Source organism: Lonchura striata, chromosome 10, assembly GCF_050655825.1.
Source record: "Lonchura striata isolate lonStrDom1 chromosome 10, ASM5065582v1, whole genome shotgun sequence".
Taxonomy (NCBI): Eukaryota; Metazoa; Chordata; class Aves; order Passeriformes; family Estrildidae; genus Lonchura; species Lonchura striata.
In genome coordinates, this window is record NC_140712.1 from 25,118,656 (window position 1) to 25,137,922 (window position 19,267).

A 19,267-nucleotide genomic window follows, 5' to 3' on the forward strand; every position below is an offset into this window, starting at 1 on the left:
TTTGTTCTGTCCTGCTGCCTTTGACGTTTCTCAGTGTGGGGTCATGTCATTCCATTAAGTGTACAGAAATGCTAATGTGTGATAGATGGCAGTTCATTGGCAGATGAGTAACTGTGGGCTGATTTTGGTTTAGGTACTCAAGAGGAGTTCTGTCACCAGGTCGCCATGTTCGAACACGGCTGTACTTCACCAGTGAGAGCCATGTGCACTCCCTGCTCAGTATCTTCCGCTATGGGGGGCTACTGGATGTAAGTGTCCCAGCAATGCTCACAGAGTAAGCCTCCCTACTTTTTTCCTGTAGCCTTTTCCAGGATGGACAGTGTATGTTTGTAGGTTACCCCTTAAGCCAGCTCTGCCACAAACGCTGTGCATCAGTGGCATCTGGCCAGTTCCATCTCTGCTGTGTTTGCATGCTGCAGCTTCCTGCCTTTGTGGCATGTAGGAGGATTGTTTCTTAGTGCCTCCCTTGCTTGCACAGAGACATGTTTTCTCCAAGATCTGTTCTGCTGGTTTCAGGTGAGCAGACCACTTACTTGTCTAGGAGAAGAGCAGCATGAGGCAGTGGGGATGAGTACTTCCTGCTTATTTACTTTTTTCTTTCTTTCTTCTTCCTTCAACCCCTTATTTTAAGAGCTTGGTCCTGTATTTATAGTCTTTATATCAATTCTAAATCAATAAAATTGGTTTTCTTACAGAGGAAATGACTTGAGGTTGCAATTTCACAGGATGTGTTCTCTACCAGAGAGGCAGATGACACATTTTTAGGGAGTAAGAATTGTCCAGCTCACCCTTTGCTTGCTCTCTCTTCACCTGCTTCCTGAATTAATTGGTATGCAGACCCTGAGGAAAGCTCTGCTTTAAAGAGGATCTCTGATTTACCTTCCCATTTTTAAGCGTGGTCTGAAATGCCTTGAGTGTTTGGGTTTGCTTAACAGGCATGATTTCTGTGGCAGTTCAGTATATCTGTAGACAGTGATCAGAAAAGTACCTCTAAATCACTCACTGAACAAGATGCTCCCTTATTCCGTGACTCAAATGCCCAAGGATGCTGTGTTGCCAAAACAGGGATATTTGGCTGCATCTGGGTTCTTTGTAATGGAGGGTTCAGTTCATGTCCATCAAAGTGGTGATTGGCTCCACAGCATCATGGGTGGCACTTCAGGTGTGACCATTCCCTGGCAGTGCTGGGAGGCAGTGAAGGGTGGGCTGCCCTGCTGTGCAGAGCCCAGGGGTTCAGCGTGTCTGCACATTTTTCATTCAGTGTCAGGTAACAGCATTTCACTTGGTCCCTTACTTAGCACAGGTTCATCCCTTGTGCTTGTTTCTGTAGTTTGAGAATGGCTGTGTTTGGGAACCTTCTGTGTGCTCTGCTTGTCTCCAGTCAGCATGGCACAGCAGCTTGCAACTCATATCTGCACATGGGTGGCTTGGGCAGCTGTAGCATCCCTCTGTGCAGATGCTCCTCACTGCAAACACCCCACCACATTGCAAGGTCATTTCTTCCTGCAAGTTAAGCAATTTGTCCTGACAGTGTTACCTTGTGGAGAGAGAAACTCACTCGGTCCCATTTCACTGAATGCTGCAAGGTGTCTGCTGTTGCTTACCCTGTGCAACTGTTTGTGTGTATATATCAGGAAAACAAAGACCAGCAGTGGAAGAGAGCCATGGACTATTTAAGTGCTATCTCAGAGCTGAACTACATGACCCAGATTGTTATCATGCTCTACGAGGACAACAACAAGGTGAGGGATAGAGCAGTAGGATACAATGCTTCCTGTCCTGTTGCAAGACCCAGTCCTCAGAGATGAGTTCAGTTGGAAGTCTGTAACTTGAGCTCTTGCTGCTTGTGGTCAAAGACAGATGGATCATTAACACAACTGCTAGTTTTTAGTTTATGTGGGAGCAGTGACCCAGTTAATTTCTTGTTACATGTAAGCAGAATAAGCAGTAATGGCCAACTTAAGTAATTAATACTGACTATTTTGAAGGATTTCCTTGTGCAAAGTTATTTGCTGTTTTTAAGTATTAATTGCAAGTGAGCAGTAGGAAAAATTAAATAAAATTGAGTGATATTTGATTTGTATTTTTGAAATATATCTAGAAAATATCCAGAAATTCCACATCCATAAACTATTTTCTATTATGAAAGCATGCTGATATAGCTAGGGAAGTGTAAACTGGTATCTTCAGGAAGCAAAGAGAATAATTTAATAAACAGCTAGAATGTAGAAGCTAAGGGTGCTGGCTGTAAGTAGATTTGCCACCAAACTGCATGTCCTGATTATCAGACCTTGTGAATTGAGTCTATGCTGCAGGAGGTTGTAGTGGTGAGGGGAGCAGCCCCTTACCCCACACATTACAAAGTTGGAGCCTTGTATTCACAGAGCTGGTGAGAGTTTCTAATGTTAGAAGTGATGCTTGTCAAAAAACATGTGACTAGAACTTTCACGAGTGGTGTGGATGTGTCAGTCAGTCAAGATATCATTAGTGCCAGACACTGTAAAAGCTCTGGCTTCCTTAAAAAAGTGTTAATGAAAAATTATTATTAGAGACAGTTGCTTAAATCTTGGAACAGCCTAACTGAAGGTCCAGTGGGGACCCAGCCTCTCCCTGTCCTGGCATATGCTGGGTTTGCAGCAGGAGTTGGTCAGAAGGAGCTGAGGTTTAGGGGTGTGTTGGTATATATATATATATATATATGTATATGTATATATATATATATATATATATATATATATATATATATATATATATATAGAGCCTGATTCTGTTACACTCTTCTGTGGCTGTTGTCCCAAAATAGCAACAGTCAGAATGCCTCAGCTGGGTGCTGATCAGGGCTGTCCTTTTGGATGCGACAAACCTGGAGCCATTCTGTTCATGCTTGTTGCCCTTGCTTTTTGTCCAAAGGACAGGCTTGGATGTGTGCTGGCCAGCACAGCGGGATGGGACCTTGGCCTGGACTGATGGTAGGATTAATTGGGTTTGTTTCTTTACCTATGTATTTACCTATTTGACATGTGTTCACAGGACCCCTCTTCAGAGGAGCGTTTCCATGTGGAGCTGCATTTCAGCCCTGGCGTCAAAGGCTGTGAGGAGGACAGGAATATACCCACGGGGTTTGGCTTTCGGCCGGCCTCAGCAGAGGTAAGCGGACACCTGGGCAGGAGCTGCCAGCCCCGGGGGACACTTGGGCACTGTCCTGCTCTGTATGGCCCTGCTGCAGAAGCTTCCTTGCTGGAAGGGAGCTGGCACATTGTGTCTGTGTCCCATTTGGGAGTGTGAGTGCCTCCTGAGCTTGGCAGAGCAGGAGATCCAAGCCTGGAGCTGGTGTGGGGCAGCATGGGCAAAGGCCACGTGCCTGTAGACATGAGTGGAGTGTTTCCTTACGGCAGAACGAGGACAAGAAGGCAGACCAAGGCAGCCTAGAGGACCTCTCCAATGAGAAGGGCAGCGATGAGCCAGACCGTGCTCGGCAGAAGTCCCCGCAGCCCTCGGAGCCGGTCAGCATCCAGCGAAGGTCGCCTCTGGTCAGGAGCCGCAAGACAGGATCCATGGAGGTAACCGTGCTGTTGGTGCCCTTCCTTGTTCTTGCAAAGAACTTTTGCTTGGTTTTATTTTCCTGGCATTTCTTTTAACACATCAGAGTCTGAGTTGATTCTGGGAAAGGATCTGCAGAAGGTAAAGAGGAATGTTGTGGAAGGGTGACCTCTGAAACTCTTCCTCATTGAGGAAGGACAGGAACACATGAGGAAGAGCAAGTAAAGAAAGTACGGAAATGCTTGAGAAACACAAGCATTATTTGGATTATGTGCTCAATAGTGACACTGGTGTAGCCAGTATGAGATTACATGCAACCTTGCCACCTAGCTATGATGACATCTTGCCTTCTGTTAGGCTTCAGTCTTTGCCTTTCACAAAGGCAGCTCCATGTTTCTCCTTCCTCCATCCCATATAAGATCTCATGCTGATCAGGGGTCCCTGCTTACTGGTGGATTCATTCAGGATGTTTGAGTCATCAGGGCTTAGAAATGTCCCATTCACTGATCTGGTGAAGTAAAGGTAATTTTACTCCTTTAACCTCTCTCCTTCTGGGCTGTTCTGTGTCACAAGGCCAGTGTCACAGTCAGCAGGTGACTGTTACCTTCAGAGTACTCTAGAATTGTCCCTTCTTTCAGAGGGATTTCACAGGCATTTTTGCCATCAGTTTTCTGAACCAGAAAACAGCAGAGTTAATGTTTGAGGTATTTGTTTGCTGTCTTCCATCACTGTATGTTTTTCACAATGTCACCTCTGTGTGCAGCACTCAGAAGTTCTTTGTGATAGGCACATACTAAGTTAAAGTGGATATAATTTCCTGCTGCTAAAGAAGGAAGTCTGTGTCCCAGGGATCTCAGCAAGAGTCTTGGGAGAAAAGATTCTCACTACATGAATCCCATCATACTTTACAAATTTCCACTGTTCCACAATCCAACAAAATCTTGAAATAAAAATTGAGCATTCACTGTCACAATCCTAGCATTTGACTACCTTTGGTTCTTGAAAATGGTGATTTTAAGGAAGAGATATGTTTCTTTACCTTCAATTGATGTTTAAAGGCTTTTGATAGCAGTGGGTAACTTGGAGCATGGTTCTGATTAATTACACTGTGTCTTTGCAGGTGCTGTCTGAATCTTCTTCAAAATCAGGAGGTTATCGCCTCTTCAGCACTTACTCCAGGCAGTCTTCTGAGATGAAGCAAAGTGGATTAGGTACTGTACCTGACCTGTAACCAGCCTACTCACTTGTAGCTCTCTATTTCCATGGGCATTAGTCTGTGTCTCCACATACACATCTGGCTTGAGTTCCTTGTATGCCTCTGTGTGTTTCATGCCGTCTCTCAATGTTACTGTTGAGATCACTGTAGAGACTGTCTTAGTTGGTACCTTTTGTGTACAAACTTTTCCTTCAGCTGCTAGCAGCAGAAGATGGACTTTCCGTCATTTTCAGTATGGGAGCAGCAGGGCAAACTGCCTACCTGCAGGCTTGCCTCTGCTTCTCTGTTGCTCTCATTTGATACATTTCTCAACTTAGTAGGTAGAGTTGATTTTATGTGAGAAGTAGTGTGCTTTCTGTTCTGGAAAACATTGATTTATATGTAAAGATATTCTTTGTGTGAGACAATTCCATTTCTATTTTTGCTTCATAAAGATTTGTTGTATGGAACGAATGTGTCACATACAGAATGTTTGATAGCTCTCTAATTGAGCTGAAGTCCTTGGTCAGCCATTCTTCTTGTGGTAGCCAGTGGAAGAGAAGAGACAGGGCATTTGGCATTCTCTGTCCTTGATTGTTTCATTCCATGTCATTCTAACCTAAACTATGTCTGAACAGTTGAAATTCTTCCTGAAATATTTCTGCTAAAGCAAGATCTATTTTGAAACTGGAAAAGCTGTCTTTGCTGTCATGAGGTTCAGAGATGGCTGTGCAACCTGTGTCTTGAAGAGAGGAGGTGATAATGCCCAAGTCATGCCCACTTTCTTTTTCTTTAAAACTATCTTAGCATTGTAGCATGGCTGCAGACTTGCAGCAGTTCTGACTCATCACTCTGTTACATGGACAACCTGCAGCCAAGAGACTTCTGAAAGGCCTGCTCATTTCTTTTCCACTTTTGAATGAGCAGTTCTTTGGAATCTAATTCTTACCAAGGAAAGAGAATTTTCTTCTCAGTGGTTAGAAAGTATCCCTGGAGTTTACCAGCTATGCGTCCAGCCAGCTGGAAAAATCTAAATAGGAATGGCTGATGTGTATTATTTTCATAAAGGGACAGTAGCCTTGGCCATGGTAATTTTTGAATGTGTTATTTCACTTTTCTCTGCCTTTCCCAGTGCCACTGCAAGATTCAGTGAGCTGTGACAAACTGCTGTGCTTAGGCTTGAAGAAACCTGTGGCTATTTTGTGAGTCCATATGGATGAATGTGGGAATTTCTGAAATGGCACATAATCAAGGAGGTGTATCTGCCTGGAGAATTACTAAGTACATCAAATGGCACTGCAAACTGGTTTTACTGTTTGAATGCACGACTACCAGAAGGCTTGTGTTCTGGAAAGCAGATATTAAGCCCTTGGACTGCAGCCTTTTCCAGGTTTTTGAGGAATGTCTGTTTTGGCAGTAGAGAAGACGACTGTTTTTCTGCACCTTTGTACAGTACTACTTCTCCTTCACAACAAAATCTGAAATATGATCCTAGCAGGTTTAATTTCAGAATCTTGCTTCATGTGCCTTGCTGGGAAGCTTGTGCTGGTTGCTCTTCCACCTGTGAAGCTCTGCAGGGACAAAACCTTGAGTAGAAACTGATAGATCTGATCTGTGACATAGATCTCTAGCCCATGGTTCTCCTCTGTAGAGTCTTGCAGGTACAGAAGGATTGAGCAGGAAAGACCTGTTGTATCACACCAGCTTGCACAACAGTTGGTGATTAGGATATCTGTGTTTCTGTGAGTTTTTTTTTTCACCTGAGGCCTGCTATGAAGAGCTATGTCCCTTTACCTGTCCAAGTCAAGCTCCTCAAGGAATTTTCCTGATTCCTTTCCTGCTTGTTTTTTAGAAATCTAATTTCTTGCCCCTTTAAGATTTGAAATGTATTCTCTCTCTAAGAGATTGTACAGAACTCTAGAAGCTTGAACTTTGGCTTTAATATTTGTCTCAGCAGCTGGTGGTGGTGGGGGGGTGTTCATTGAGGCATTACCTGTTGTTTCTGAATTTTCTGAAGCTGAGCACACCTCCTGTTGCCTGACCTTGGTCACCTTCCCTGACCTTCCAGTCAGCACCTGGCTGTCATTATCTCTGGAAAATGGAATATCTTTCCTGGTATAACCTCATATGTGTAGGCATGCAGGAACAGGGAGCATGAGAGAGCTCCTGCAATAGCTCTGCCCTGCTGCCATATCTTCCAGAATGGTGCCTCTACTGTAATTTAGAAAATGTAATTCCTCATTTGAAAATAGATGACTGCAATTGCTTTGTCTGTGCTTTGGAGTGTGACAGGTTTTTCTGGGCAGCATCATGTGCATTGCTGTGGATTGTTTGCCATAGTGAGTGTGCTTTTAGCTTGAAAAGCCTAGGGATGTTTCAGTACCTTTCTTTGCTTACAAGAATCCTTAAAAATGGAGTAAAATCACTGCTGGCTGTTTGAGCAGTAGAGGTGGTGCACTGCCAGTGGCATGAAGCCTTGTGCTGGGATTCCCAGAGGGAAACCAAGAATGACTATTTTTAAACATTTGACATACTGAATGAACATATGACAATTAAATGTACAGTAAATATTTAGCATGTACAGTAATTTCTAGCAAGTGGTGCTACATTTAAATCCAAATGGTCATTGTGTTGTTTAGGGTGTGTGTGTGTGTGTGTGTGTGTGTGTGTGTGTGTGTGTGTAGTTATTTTGGGTACAGTGGTTTGTCCGGAGTTCACTGTAGACAATTGATGTTGTCCATAAAGTCATCTTTGTAAATTCTCTTCTGGCTTAATGCCTCTGTCTGCAGCAGGAGAGCAGAAATGCTGGGGTATCCTTAGTTTAATGATTAACAGCACAAGGTTGCTCAAGATACACACTACTAAAAAGCTTATGTTCTATTTTTATCTGCCAGTAAATTAATCTGTTGGGTGGGTTTTTTTTGTGGTTTGCTTTTAAACCATGGAAGAGTTATTAGGAGCATCATCCTGTCTGATGTGTGACAAAATTTCATTTTCATTCCAACAGATTCCAGTTCATGCTGAGTCAGCAATTTGCATCAATTTAACTCATTAGGAGGAAATTTTCTAAGGTTTGTGTATCAGTGACCTTGCAGGCAAGAGTTCCTTTATGTCCAAGGGCATGTATGTGCTATTCTGTGCTATGGAAAGCCACCAGCAGTGTCACAGTGGGGAAGCAGCTGCAGTTCAGTGCTACAAGGACCCTTTTGGTCACCCCAGGAGCAGATGTCCTCAGCTCAGCCTGAGCTTATACAAGAACATTTTAAGACTCAGGATCTCTGTGTTTTCTCTAAAGAAGCTCTGGCTTAAGGATCTTTGCAGAAACTGGGGTCCCCAGGAGCAATGAGTGGATGTGAAGCAGCAATGTGTCCTCACACCAGGGAAGGCTGACAGCATGCTAGGCTACATCAGCTGGAGTACAGCTGTCCAGCTGAGGGGTTTGGCTCTTTCCATCTGTTCATTTCTCGTGAGTGCCTGAAGCTCTGCTGTCCTGTCCTGGGCTCTCTGAGGTGTGGAGGGTGTGTGTGTCAGGATTATGAGCCCACTGGGGGGCAGTGGAAATGGGTGGGAAGCCTGGAGCACATGGTGTTGGAGGAGAAACTGAGAGCCACGCTTGTTCAGACTGGGACCTGTGGGGACTGGAGATCTTAATGTTCTTTCACCACCTAAATGGGAGATTGCAGAAGTGACAGAGACACTCACCAAGGCCCTGTGATGGTTGGTGAATAACCAATGAACACAAGTTGCAGCACAAGAAGTTCCAATTAGTTAGGATGAACAAAATTTTTACCCACCATGAATGTGCCAGATGTTAGAGCAGGGGCCCAGAGAGGTTGTGAAATTTACTTTCTTGGACGTATTGACAACTTGATTGGACAAAGCCTAGCAAGCTGATCTGAGTTGGTCCACCTAGGGTGTTGGGAAAAAAGCTTCAGTCTCCTTCCAACCTAAGTCATGCTATGATGCTGTATTTTAGAATCAAGAGCTGCTTCCAGTGTAGGCAGGTTTCTCTTTCACAGCAGTTAACAGTTGCACTATTCCATCTTGCAGGCTTTTTACTGTGGCAGACAAGGTGGAACCAGATCAATCTGCTTGTTTCTGGAAGCCCTTTGTATGTAGGAGTAATGTTGGTTTGAGCAGTCAGTACAGAATCCAGCAGCAAGACTGTTTGCAGAGAATTTATAGCCAAACAGTGGCTGTGTCTCGCCCATAATAGAGTTTTGTCTCAACTCGCAATTGCTTTCCTCAGTCAGTTGAAAGAATCCTCTTACAAATGCCTGGTGTTCACCAAATGTCACACAAAGTCAAGTCATTCTTCAGAGCACTGTGCCTTGGAGAAGGAAAGCCAAAGCCTCAGGAATGAGGCTGCCCTCGACCTTGCATGCCTTGTTCCTTGATGCTGGGTAGGTAAAGTTCCATGCTGTGTACACGTCTAGCGCTTTGCAAGGCTCGTTCATGGGCCAATTGCTCCTGTGCTGGAGCAGTGAAACACGACTGTGGAGTACGAGCTTGTGAGAGCATGCCCTCTGGTCACAGTACTTTCTCTACTTGTCTGACTGGAGATGAATCCACACTGTCTGACCCACAAATCAGACAGTTCTTTCCTCTCAGTGTCTTACACAAAAAGGAGCTTTCCAAAGAGAAAGAGCAGAAGAGCAAAGCAATGAACCTCTGTGACATGAACATCAGTGGTTTGGCATCCTGACTGTTCTGGCATCAGTGTGTAGCTTTGCTGACTGAAAGGGGTGAAGGTGTTTCTCCTAGGTCAGGGCAAGAAAGCCAAATGGAAGTAAACCCCTGGATGGAGTTAGGAACTTTTCCTGGTGCTGAGGTTTGGGCTACCTGGTCTGCATTTGGCACTGTGGAGTTTAGAATGGAGAACACGGCCTCCCTGTGCTTCCAGGCATCATATTTTTTTCCTGAAATTGCTTGTGAAGTGGCCAGTTCATTCTTCATCCTTTGACTAACCCTGCTTTTCTGTAGTTGCATGCAGTGGGTATGTGTTACTAACACCTTCCCTGCCTTTCCAGGGTCACAGTGCACCGGGCTGTTTAGCACCACTGTGCTGGGAGGCTCCTCCAGTGCCCCCAACCTCCAGGACTACGCACGCAGCCATGGCAAAAAGTTTGCCAGCAGCCTGACATACAAAGACGGTATGTGTGTTCCCTGGCAGCAGGGTGGTACTTTGTGGACACTGGTGTCTCGAGATATGCCTGCGGCACAGACCTGGACTGCTGAAAACAGTGACAGTTGAATGTGTGTTTTCACCACATCTGCAATGATAAATTTTACTATATCCCAAGAAATCATGATCCTTGCTAGGACAGAAGGAAGCTGACATTGTGAGAGGAGTTTTAGGTTGATGTGTGGTATTGCTGGGATCTGATTTTGGTCTGATGTTTGCTGTTGTGAAGGGGAATGTATTGGTCCAGATATTAAATTGGTTTGTCATGGTAGGGAAATCCAGCAGATCACATCATCTTGCTTACCTTGATCATTTTGCTGATGCTACAACAAAGCTCTTTTTGGGGCAGTAATTCTTGCCCCATGGAAGGTGCAGTCATCCCGAAGACAGAATGATATGCTTGGGCATGGATAAGATGGGCACTAGAGCAAGGCTGAGAACGTGGCAGAGTCTGAGGTAGCTCTCAGGAGGCAAGGGCAATAAGCCTGAAAGGCTTGAGGTAAGTGAGTTGCTTGAATGAAGTACTGCAAAAGGACTGAAAGGTCTGGTTTCTGTACCGCTGTGCAAAAACTGCCAGGAAGGTCAGCAAGACAATCTGGTGAAGGCATTGTGGCCAAGGTTACAAACGCTCTATGCCTATGGCTGCAACTGCACCCTGACCTGCCAGCAACACTTGGTGCAATACGCAGGGAGCAGCAGAGGGTTGTTTTGTGCAAGGAAGTTGGAGCACAGGGACAGACTGAGCTGTCCTGGGACATCTGGAGGGTGTAATGCACAAGTGCAAGTGTCCACTGTAGTCCTGATAGGACACTCACACAAACTCTTCAGTACTGATTCACATACCATTTGTTAAAGCACTGATTTGAGAAGCTCCATGGGCAGGGTCTGCACAGCATACTCTGACAAGGTTGGAAATCCACCTAAGGTTTCCCAGCATTGAATGGATGGATGTAAGGTTGTCTGTCTTGGATGTCTTATCTTTTTGGTATTTTAATCAATGAAGAATCTGAGTTCCTTTCTTATTGGGATTGTGAGGAACATTAACATTGCTGGATTTCAAGGGAAGAGGATTAAGGGAGTAGTTTGGGAAAGACAGGTGGTTGGTTCATCTGGATTTTTGTCCAGTTTTGAGGCAAGGAAAATGGCCTAGCAAATCAGGATGAAAACAATTCTCAGCCCTGTTGGAACTCTGTAGGTGCCGCTATGTACACTAGCTGCCTTTGCTGCTTTTCTTGTGTAAGAGAGAACCAAGCTGGTTCTCACCTCCTCTGGGCACTCCCAGCCACGTGGTGGGCTGTGAATGATGGTGTCAGGGAGAGCGAGATGGGAGCGTTCTCAACTCCGGTATAGCAGTCAGCTGCCCCAGGTGGCAAGTACTGGCTGCTCACAGGTTGCAGAATAAGCTGATGGTGTTTGGTACAAGACCAGGGTGTGAGTCACAGTGGAGCCTCTGAAAAGGCCTGCAAAGGCCCTGGCGGCTGTTCTTTCCTGACTCTGCAAGGAGTGGGAGCCCAAGGCAGCACTGATTCTCAGGGAAAAACATCAGAGACTACTCTGTGCACAGCTAGACATGGAACAGACCTGCTGGAACTCTTTAGTCCTGGCGCTGGGCTGCCTCCCTCTGTAGGCTGTTTAGCAGAGTATGCCTGCAGCAGGCTACAGGCATTTGAGGCCATGGACTCCTGCTAAGCCTAAATTCAGTGACAAGGTCTCTGTGTGCCGAGATGCAGTTGTACCCTCAAATACCTAAAATGCAGACTTAGTTGATTAGTATGTGTCTAACACAGCTCAGAACTATAAATCTTGATGTCATACTTCTGTTTTCATGTTCCTTGGCATGCCCTGAGACCCTGTGTTGTCAGTGCCTTGCTGCAATAAGAGCATTTGGAGGGATGGTGTTGGGGGCTTGGGAAAACAAGGAGGAAGCAGGACATTTACCAGCTGGGGAAAGTAGTTTAGAATGTGAAATGAGCCCTTGATTGTCATGTTTCTGCTTAAATGAGCACTAATGCAATGCTGAACAATGGAATTTAATCTAAAGATCACTACACATGGTTGCAATCAGTGGCACTGCAGCTACAGCAGACTCTTGGAGAACATTTGTTTTACGACCTGTTCCACACTCTTTAGACTAATGACATTGAAAAACAGCACATTTTTGCATGAACTCTTGGGTAGTTTTTCACGGCTGTGATGCTTCATGGTGCAGTGTGTGGCATATAGCACTTCACCAGTGTTAACCTGCCTTGTTCCAGGGAAGTTTCAAGGGCCCTTATTTCTGAAGTCTTTTTTCGCTTGGAGCTGGAGGAGGGCTAAAGAACACTTCACCAGAAAGTTTTCGGAATGTCAAGCTGAGGGGAGGTCCATGGATGGTTGTGATTTCAAATTGGCTTGCCTGAAGCCAGGGATACAGTAAATTGGGTCAGTGCCATTTCAGCTGATGTGCCCTCAGGGCAAGGGGAGGTGTGGGTTGGCTGGAGATGGTCACCAGCTGCAGCTCGAGGGCTTAAACACTTCCAAGGGATTGCATGTGTAGGGAAGATTGTCATGCTGTTTGTTGAGTTTAAAGAAAGAAAAACAATTTTTAGGGCTGGTACACTAGAGGAGGAAGTTCCAGTGAGAGTTGGTTTAGATATATTCTTTGGCCAAGCCACTCCATGTAGCTGTAGGAGCACATTTGGAGTATGGAGCATGCACTGGTTCATCCATCGGGGGATAGGCATACACACCCTGTGGGCTAGGGAGAATGGATGCATGAAACAGGAAAAGAGAAATAAAAGGGTTTTCTACTATTTTTTGAAAGATCCCAAATAGCAGCAGAAGGTATGATTGGCTGGGGTCTTATACCAAATCCTACATATAGATGATCTGATCCTCCAGGATATTTTTTTTTTCATGATAGCTGAGGAATTTCTAGTGTGGGGAAAAAAGCAAAGTTTCCAGCTTTTTTTTTTTTTTTTTTTTTTTTTTTTTTGTGTGTGTATGTGTGTGTGTGTGTATGTGGAGCCTAATCCATGTCCTTTAAAGCCTATCTGTTTGCACTCCATTAGATGCACAGTATCTGTCCTTGCACAGCCTTTCTGATACGTGATTTGTATGGGCCTGGCCTGGGGCATGGCCAGGAGAAGCCCAAGGACCACTCTGATAGGTGTATCCCAAAGCTTCCCCTGTATTGAAATGTTTTGAGCAGAGAACTGTAGGGGCTTGTCTTCATGGGTCTTTTCCTTCTTCCCTACTCAGGTGATTTACCTTTAAATTCATAAATAGCTCTGTATAGTTTGCATTAAGAGGTTGTTTTAACCTGTACCTTTGCTGGAACTCGTTAGCCCCTTTGCAGAACAGTGTTTGTTTTCCTTGGGCAGAAGCGAATCCTGAGAACAGTCCTCATGTGGTGCTGCTACTTGCTGGGACGTGCTGTGGTGGCTGTGAGCATGGCCTGGCTGCATTCTGCATTCTGCCATTCTGGACTGAGCCTGGTGTGGTGGGAAGGTGTGAGTTGCTGACTGACGGTGATTGAGGTTGTGGCTGAGTGTGCAGTGTTGGGGAGACCCTGGCAGGGTGCTGCAAGGGCTGGGGAGATTTAGAATGGTTCAGTCAGACCCACAGGCAGAGTGTCAGGTGCCACAGCAGTGCCAGTGGAGCAGCTGTTGTGGGGGTCAGAAAGGTGAACCTGAAGGTGTAATCAAGTGTATGAAGGTCAGGGAATCGTTTGAAGCAGGCTGTTAACTGAGATGATCTGTTTTTATTTCCTCAGAGCTCTTGTCTATGCCAGCCGTAAAACGATTTTCTGTGTCGTTTGCAAAGCATCCGACTAATGGTATGTTTGCTTTCTGGATTTGATGTTCCCTCACACTTCTAACCCCATGCTCACATTCAGTTTTCTCTGCACATGTTCTCTCAGTCTTCTTGTGGTTTTTTTTGTGTTTGTGTATCTGGTGTCCAAACATGCTTCACCTTCCTCCATTGTCTCCTTGTGACTAATGTGCTCAGTCATACCCTGTTACTGCTCAGTGCTGCCTCTGCTCTGCCCTGAGGTGTTTTTGTCCCAGGTGAAGAGGCAGAAGCCATGGCTCTGTAAGTGTGCTGCTAAAGCAGCCTTTAACTCTGCAGTGACATTAAGGCCTTTTGTTGTGCTCCTTGTCGGGAGGATGGGGATCAGGGGGAGAATACCACTGGACTGGGGGCTGATGCCCCTTCCATATCATGAAGCAGCTTAGGTCTTCAGTTTCTACACTGCAGATTTGCAGAAAGAAAACAAGAATAACACTGGGACAGCCGTGTGTCACCTGGAAGCGCCTAGTATACGGTGAGAAAGAAGGAAGTGCACCTGGTGTATCATGTCAGGAGTACTGGTAGCTTTATGGCCTCCTGTTGTGAAACCTCTATGTTAGGCTGGTCCTGTGGTTCCTCCAAGCATGGTGATGTTGGCACAGGTAGGCTCACCTTTTCTGCAGACATTACCCTGTGAATTGTGTCTCTCCAGAGCTCTTACTTGTCTGCTGTTGATGGATGGTGCTGGCTTGGAGGGAAGGGATGGGGCATCGTGCTACCTTGGGTAGCATCATCTGCTTCATCCCATCCTGCCTGTATCTCTGGAAGGGCTTGGTGACAGATGTCTCACAGAGCTCCTGCTAATTCACTGTCTCTGCTCCATGTTGCTACTTGCCTGATAACCAAAGTGTGAGTCTGTGAGGTTATAGGCCACCTGCTCTGTTGTAGCAGGTGCCTTGAATCAGTGTTTATTCTCCAGCTCTTGCACAGATACTTTTAAAAAGGTTTCACAGCACCCCTCCTCTTGCATGGCTCCTGCTGCTGAGACAAGTTGGAACCAAAGGAGATCACTGAACACTACCGACTATATCTGCCTGATGTGATCAAGGCAGCTTGTGAATATGAAGACATCCTGCTTGGTGTAATCTGGAAGATGAATGAACTTCAGAAGACCGTTCCGAAAACAAAAGTTTCGGGAAGGATGAAATGGGAAAGGACAGGTCACTACTGTTTCAAATAACTAGAGGGAGCCTATTCTCTGTGTTTGCTTGGTTTTGGTTTTCCCAGAGTTGCCAACTGCTTGGTTTGTCTGTGTGTCCAGACAGCATTGGAGCTCACGTGGTGTATGTCAGCAGGGTGTATTGTTCTATCTTTCCCGCAAAGGTTATACCAAGTTCCAGCCTTTGTAAGACTTGGTACAAAGCAGTTGCCCCTGCTCCAAATACGATAGGGTGAAACCAGGCATCATGTTTCTCCCAAAAGCCCGGTTAGTATTTCTGATGGCAAAGCACTTAATTAAGAAAACAAAAACAGGGGTCCAGCAGGTGAGAGCTCAAAGTCAGGGATATTTGGTCTAGGACTGGCACTGCTTTGAGCAGGAGGGATGTTTACCCCATGAACCACTTAAAAAACTGAATGCAAAAAGTGTTCCCAGCTCTGAGTCTGGATTTTGTTTCTGGAGAGCTGCCTCTGTGTGCTGAAATGGAATGGGTGAATCAGGGTAGTGGTCAAACACAGCATCAGGCCACATGGTTTATGCCCTGATCACACAAGTCTTGGGTGGGTGACGTGAGTCCTGAGGCTGTGTGTAGTGAGAAGACATGCCTGCATGCTGGTATCTTGTCTGCCATGCAAGGATATCACAGAAGATTGCATAGGCCTGGGAAAGTCAGTGCTTCTGGGCTCTCTCTGTTCTTCCGCACTCTCAGCACTTGGCTCTCAGTCAGACGCTGCTGTCCCCGAAGTCCCTTGCACAGCCTCTGCTCATTTGATGCTGGGACATTTGCTCTTTTCCTGTGCCGATGTCCCTGGCTGCGCTTGGATGCAGAACTCAAACACTGCTGGCAGTCTTGGCACTGTTGGGTTTCTCATCTGAGCTGCAGGAGGGCGAGTCTGGCCCTGAGCCTGATCTTTTTATCTAGCCAAACTTGAACTGCATTTGACTTGGACTGTGTCCTGAAAATTATTCACTTGTCAGACTTTTCCTTTCAAAGATCAGCCCTTGCTGCTCAGGAAGTGCCCTGTGCTGCAGCTGGGTGACGCCTGGGCTGGGTGGGAGTCTGGTCTGCCCTAATGTCACTGGGGGGACATAACTCTTAAGGGCTTTCCTGACCTGCTCGCTGTGGGAGGGATTTGGCTTAATGTGTGGTGTGGGTCCTTCTCACCCAGCGGTCCTGGTGCTGGGCAGCTCCATCGCCACATCTCCGCAGTTTCTCTGTCCCCAGCTATACCTGCCCCTCTCCTCTCACTCTCTGTGGCCCCTTTCCTCCAGATGTGTTGGAGCACCAGCACGTTGCCCAGTTGCTACGCCGTTTTTCCTCTGACTGTGCCACGAGCCGGACCATCTCCTTGGATGCCACCCTAGCCCATCACCTGCAGCAGTGCTCCTACCACCTGCGCCTCTTCAGGAGCTGGCTGATCTCAGGGCAGGATGACTTGGAGTGTCTTTACGGTACTGCACGCTGCAGCTGCCTCTGTCCCATGCTCTTGTAGCTGAGCAGGGACTACTGTCTGCTTGAGAGTGCAAAGTATGCTTTGCTTCCGAAAAAGGAAAGTGTTTCCCTCACCAAATCTCGAAAGTCTCTGGGCTGCTGCAGCAGCAAGCTGTGTGGGCTGTTGTACCAGCAGTTTTGGAGCCTTAGGCAGGAGTCTTTCCATACAGAGCCTCTGCTCCCCAACTGGCTGCAACTGCTCTTTCCATCTTTGGCAATTGTTTGTTGCTTCCTTCCTTTAATCAGGGTAAACCCTTAAGCTCCCTTCAGGATAGGTGCTGAGCTGCTATCAATGGTATGCCCTGCTGGCAGGATGCTCTGTGCAGGTCTTGGTGAGCTGCCAGAGTGTTCCCTTAGTAATGGAGGAACCAAAGTCAGTATTGAGAGTATAGGAAGAGATTAAGGAGGTGCTGCAGCTGGTCACAAGCTGAGTGAACTTGCTGTGGAAATTTTGGAGAAATGAGTGCTTGTGGGTGTGTTGTATCTAGAGAAGACTGAGTTAAGACAGGGTAGAGCTGAGCTTCTGTGTGGCTGCACTGCATGGCATCTTTCCTGCCTGATAGGGCCTCTCAGTGTGTCCTGTCTCTGGTGGGAAGAGGTAGGCAACTTCAGCATTGAATCCAGATGTTACAATTTAAAGCTTGCTGCTGTTTCTCTGGTGTTTCTCAGCCTCTGTCACAGACAGAGGAGGTCTGGTGCATGGAGGCCTTGGTGCTTCTGACACAGGCAGAAAGATTGCTGCTCCTTGAACGAGGCAGCGAGCTGGGGCTGGCTGCTGAGGTTTACCTGCATCATAGGAGCTGCTCGGAGCATGTGGCTTGCTGAGCTGTGTGGTGTGATGCATGGATCCCCTTTTCTATTCAGACCCACAGGTGGAAGGGGCACAGACAGTGCAGCCTTCCATGTAGTGAAGCAGTGGCACCAAGCATTTTCAGAACCTGGAAGATGAGAATTTTTCTTACACATCTGTTTTTCCTTGATATGGCCCTTTCTGTCAAGCGCACGATTTGGAGACAGTTGCTTTTCACATGTAATTAGGACAATTCCTTGTTCTCCTGGCAACAAATGCTAAAGAGGAGCAGAATGGCTTCAAGGGAAGAGATGCTGGATCACAGTAGACTGCTTCAGAGCAAGACTTAGCCATGTTTGTGAGCTTAGGTGGGGAGAGAAAATGAGCTCAGTGCTTTGGACACAGTCGGCTGCTGGGAGGCACATCCTGCCCCAACACAGCCAGACACAGGCATTAGGTGCTCCTCACCTGACTGCCTACCAGCGCAGCAGTCCTCCCAGCTGGAAATCAAATCTCCACCATCAAGCTCATGCTGCTTTCCCAACAGTCCAACAGCAAGCCCACAGTTCATTGATGTGTTTGGGATTCCTGATGAGGCTCTTCTCAGAACAGACATGGTTGGCAGCCCAGGTTTCTTCCTTGTGAAAACTGCATTCTTCTGCCCTCTCTTGGCTTTCCACTGTACTTCTATCCACACAAAGGAAACATGAATTAGAAGATATAATCAGTGAGTCAGAAGTATGCAGTTGGAATCCATAGTTGGAAAGATCAACAGTGGAGCCCTGAAGGAATGTTTAGGAACCTGTGTGGTCATAGCTGGGAAAAAGAAATTTGTGAAGTAAGTTCTTACTGGTAATGAGTCACACTGGTACTGAGGCCAAAGGTCAGCTGTGGACACAGAGTGGCCCTGTGATGATGAGCAAGAAAGTAGTGGTGATGTCCAGTGTAAATGAATTTAAATTACAAAATGAAACAGCCCCAAACTCTTATATATAAAATAGTGGGCTCTGATCTCACCATCATCACTTGAGACAATGTGGAAAAGGTAGAAATTTGCTAAATTAGAAATCGGGGAAGGATGCTTGTAATAGTGGTCTGAGTGGTCTGAGGGAACGGGTGGGGATCCACAATTTTGTGTAGATCCAGGAGCAAGAAGATTTCTAATGGAGTGAGCTGAGATACTTTGAACAGAAGTGGTTTTTTTCCAAGCTCCATACTACGGTACCTGGGGATGTTGGGAGCTTAACTGAGTTCAAGGGGAGACGAGAATATGGAACAGACAGACGATGTCCGTAGCAATTCTGTGGGTCACTGATGTTTGGGGCACATGACTAGACAGTCACATGTGCTGTCTAGACTTGTAACCCTTCATATACAATATACATGTGGCATGTTGGAATTCATCCAGGAAAATAGGAGTGGATTGATGATGCATGTCAGAGAGGAGCCTGGTGAGTGCTTTTGTTTGTGCTGAGACTGGACAAGTGCTTCTTCACTCCAGAAGAGCTGGCATGCAGAACACTGGCACACAGAACTTCCTCTGTGGGCTGCTGTTGGATGTTGGTACAAAATTGATGTAATTCTGTCCAGTTTCCTGTGCCATTGCCTGCATCACAGATTCCTGCCCTTCAGGCCCCAGGAAAGAGTTTAGGGGAACATCAGCAGTAGCTGCACAGTCAGCACAGGGTAACTGTCAGTCAAGGATGGTTCCTGTGGCTTGCTGTCACTTTTTATTCTTCTTGCCCCTTCCCAAAGGTTCTTTGCTAGCTGTGTGTGGTGCAGCAGTGGTTGGAGCCTTCACTGGAGACACGTGAGGATTGTTATCCATAGTGGCGGCTGCTGCCTTAGCTGTGCTGTGGTGGCATCAGCCACTGTTGGCCTCTTCCCCAGCAGCACAGCAGGTCTAGGGAGGTGTGCAGGGAAATGGGGTCCCGTAAACAAATGAGAAGGATTCCTTGAACACAATATTCCTCCACCTTGAAAGAGGAAACTTTGGCCATTTTATTCTGCTTGCTCAAGAGTGGTGCAGTGCCACAACGCTGTGCAGAGTTGCATGAGCAGGGACCTGGCACTTT

The 19,267-nt window shown here is 46.3% G+C and overlaps 1 protein-coding gene across 12 annotated transcripts in view; it reads left to right on the forward strand.

Moving 5' to 3' along the window:
- The window catches only part of PPIP5K1 (diphosphoinositol pentakisphosphate kinase 1), a 44,254-nt gene that overhangs the window by 19,854 nt on the left and 5,133 nt on the right, over window positions 1–19,267 (forward strand). For 2 of the 12 annotated variants that reach the window (XM_077785982.2, XM_085589111.1), the window contains exons 22-29: window positions 134–248; window positions 1,635–1,742; window positions 3,031–3,147; window positions 3,396–3,560; window positions 4,661–4,751; window positions 9,766–9,888; window positions 13,675–13,737; window positions 16,183–16,362. In XM_077785982.2, the coding sequence (XP_077642108.2) occupies window positions 134–248; window positions 1,635–1,742; window positions 3,031–3,147; window positions 3,396–3,560; window positions 4,661–4,751; window positions 9,766–9,888; window positions 13,675–13,737; window positions 16,183–16,362 (962 nt within the window). Of the gene's footprint in view, window positions 1–133; window positions 249–1,634; window positions 1,743–3,030; window positions 3,148–3,395; window positions 3,561–4,660; window positions 4,752–9,765; window positions 9,889–13,674; window positions 13,738–14,670; window positions 14,944–16,182; window positions 16,363–19,267 lie in introns of those variants that run through there. The other 10 variants (XM_021541831.3, XM_085589116.1, XM_085589119.1 and 7 more) reach the window with 9 other exon arrangements.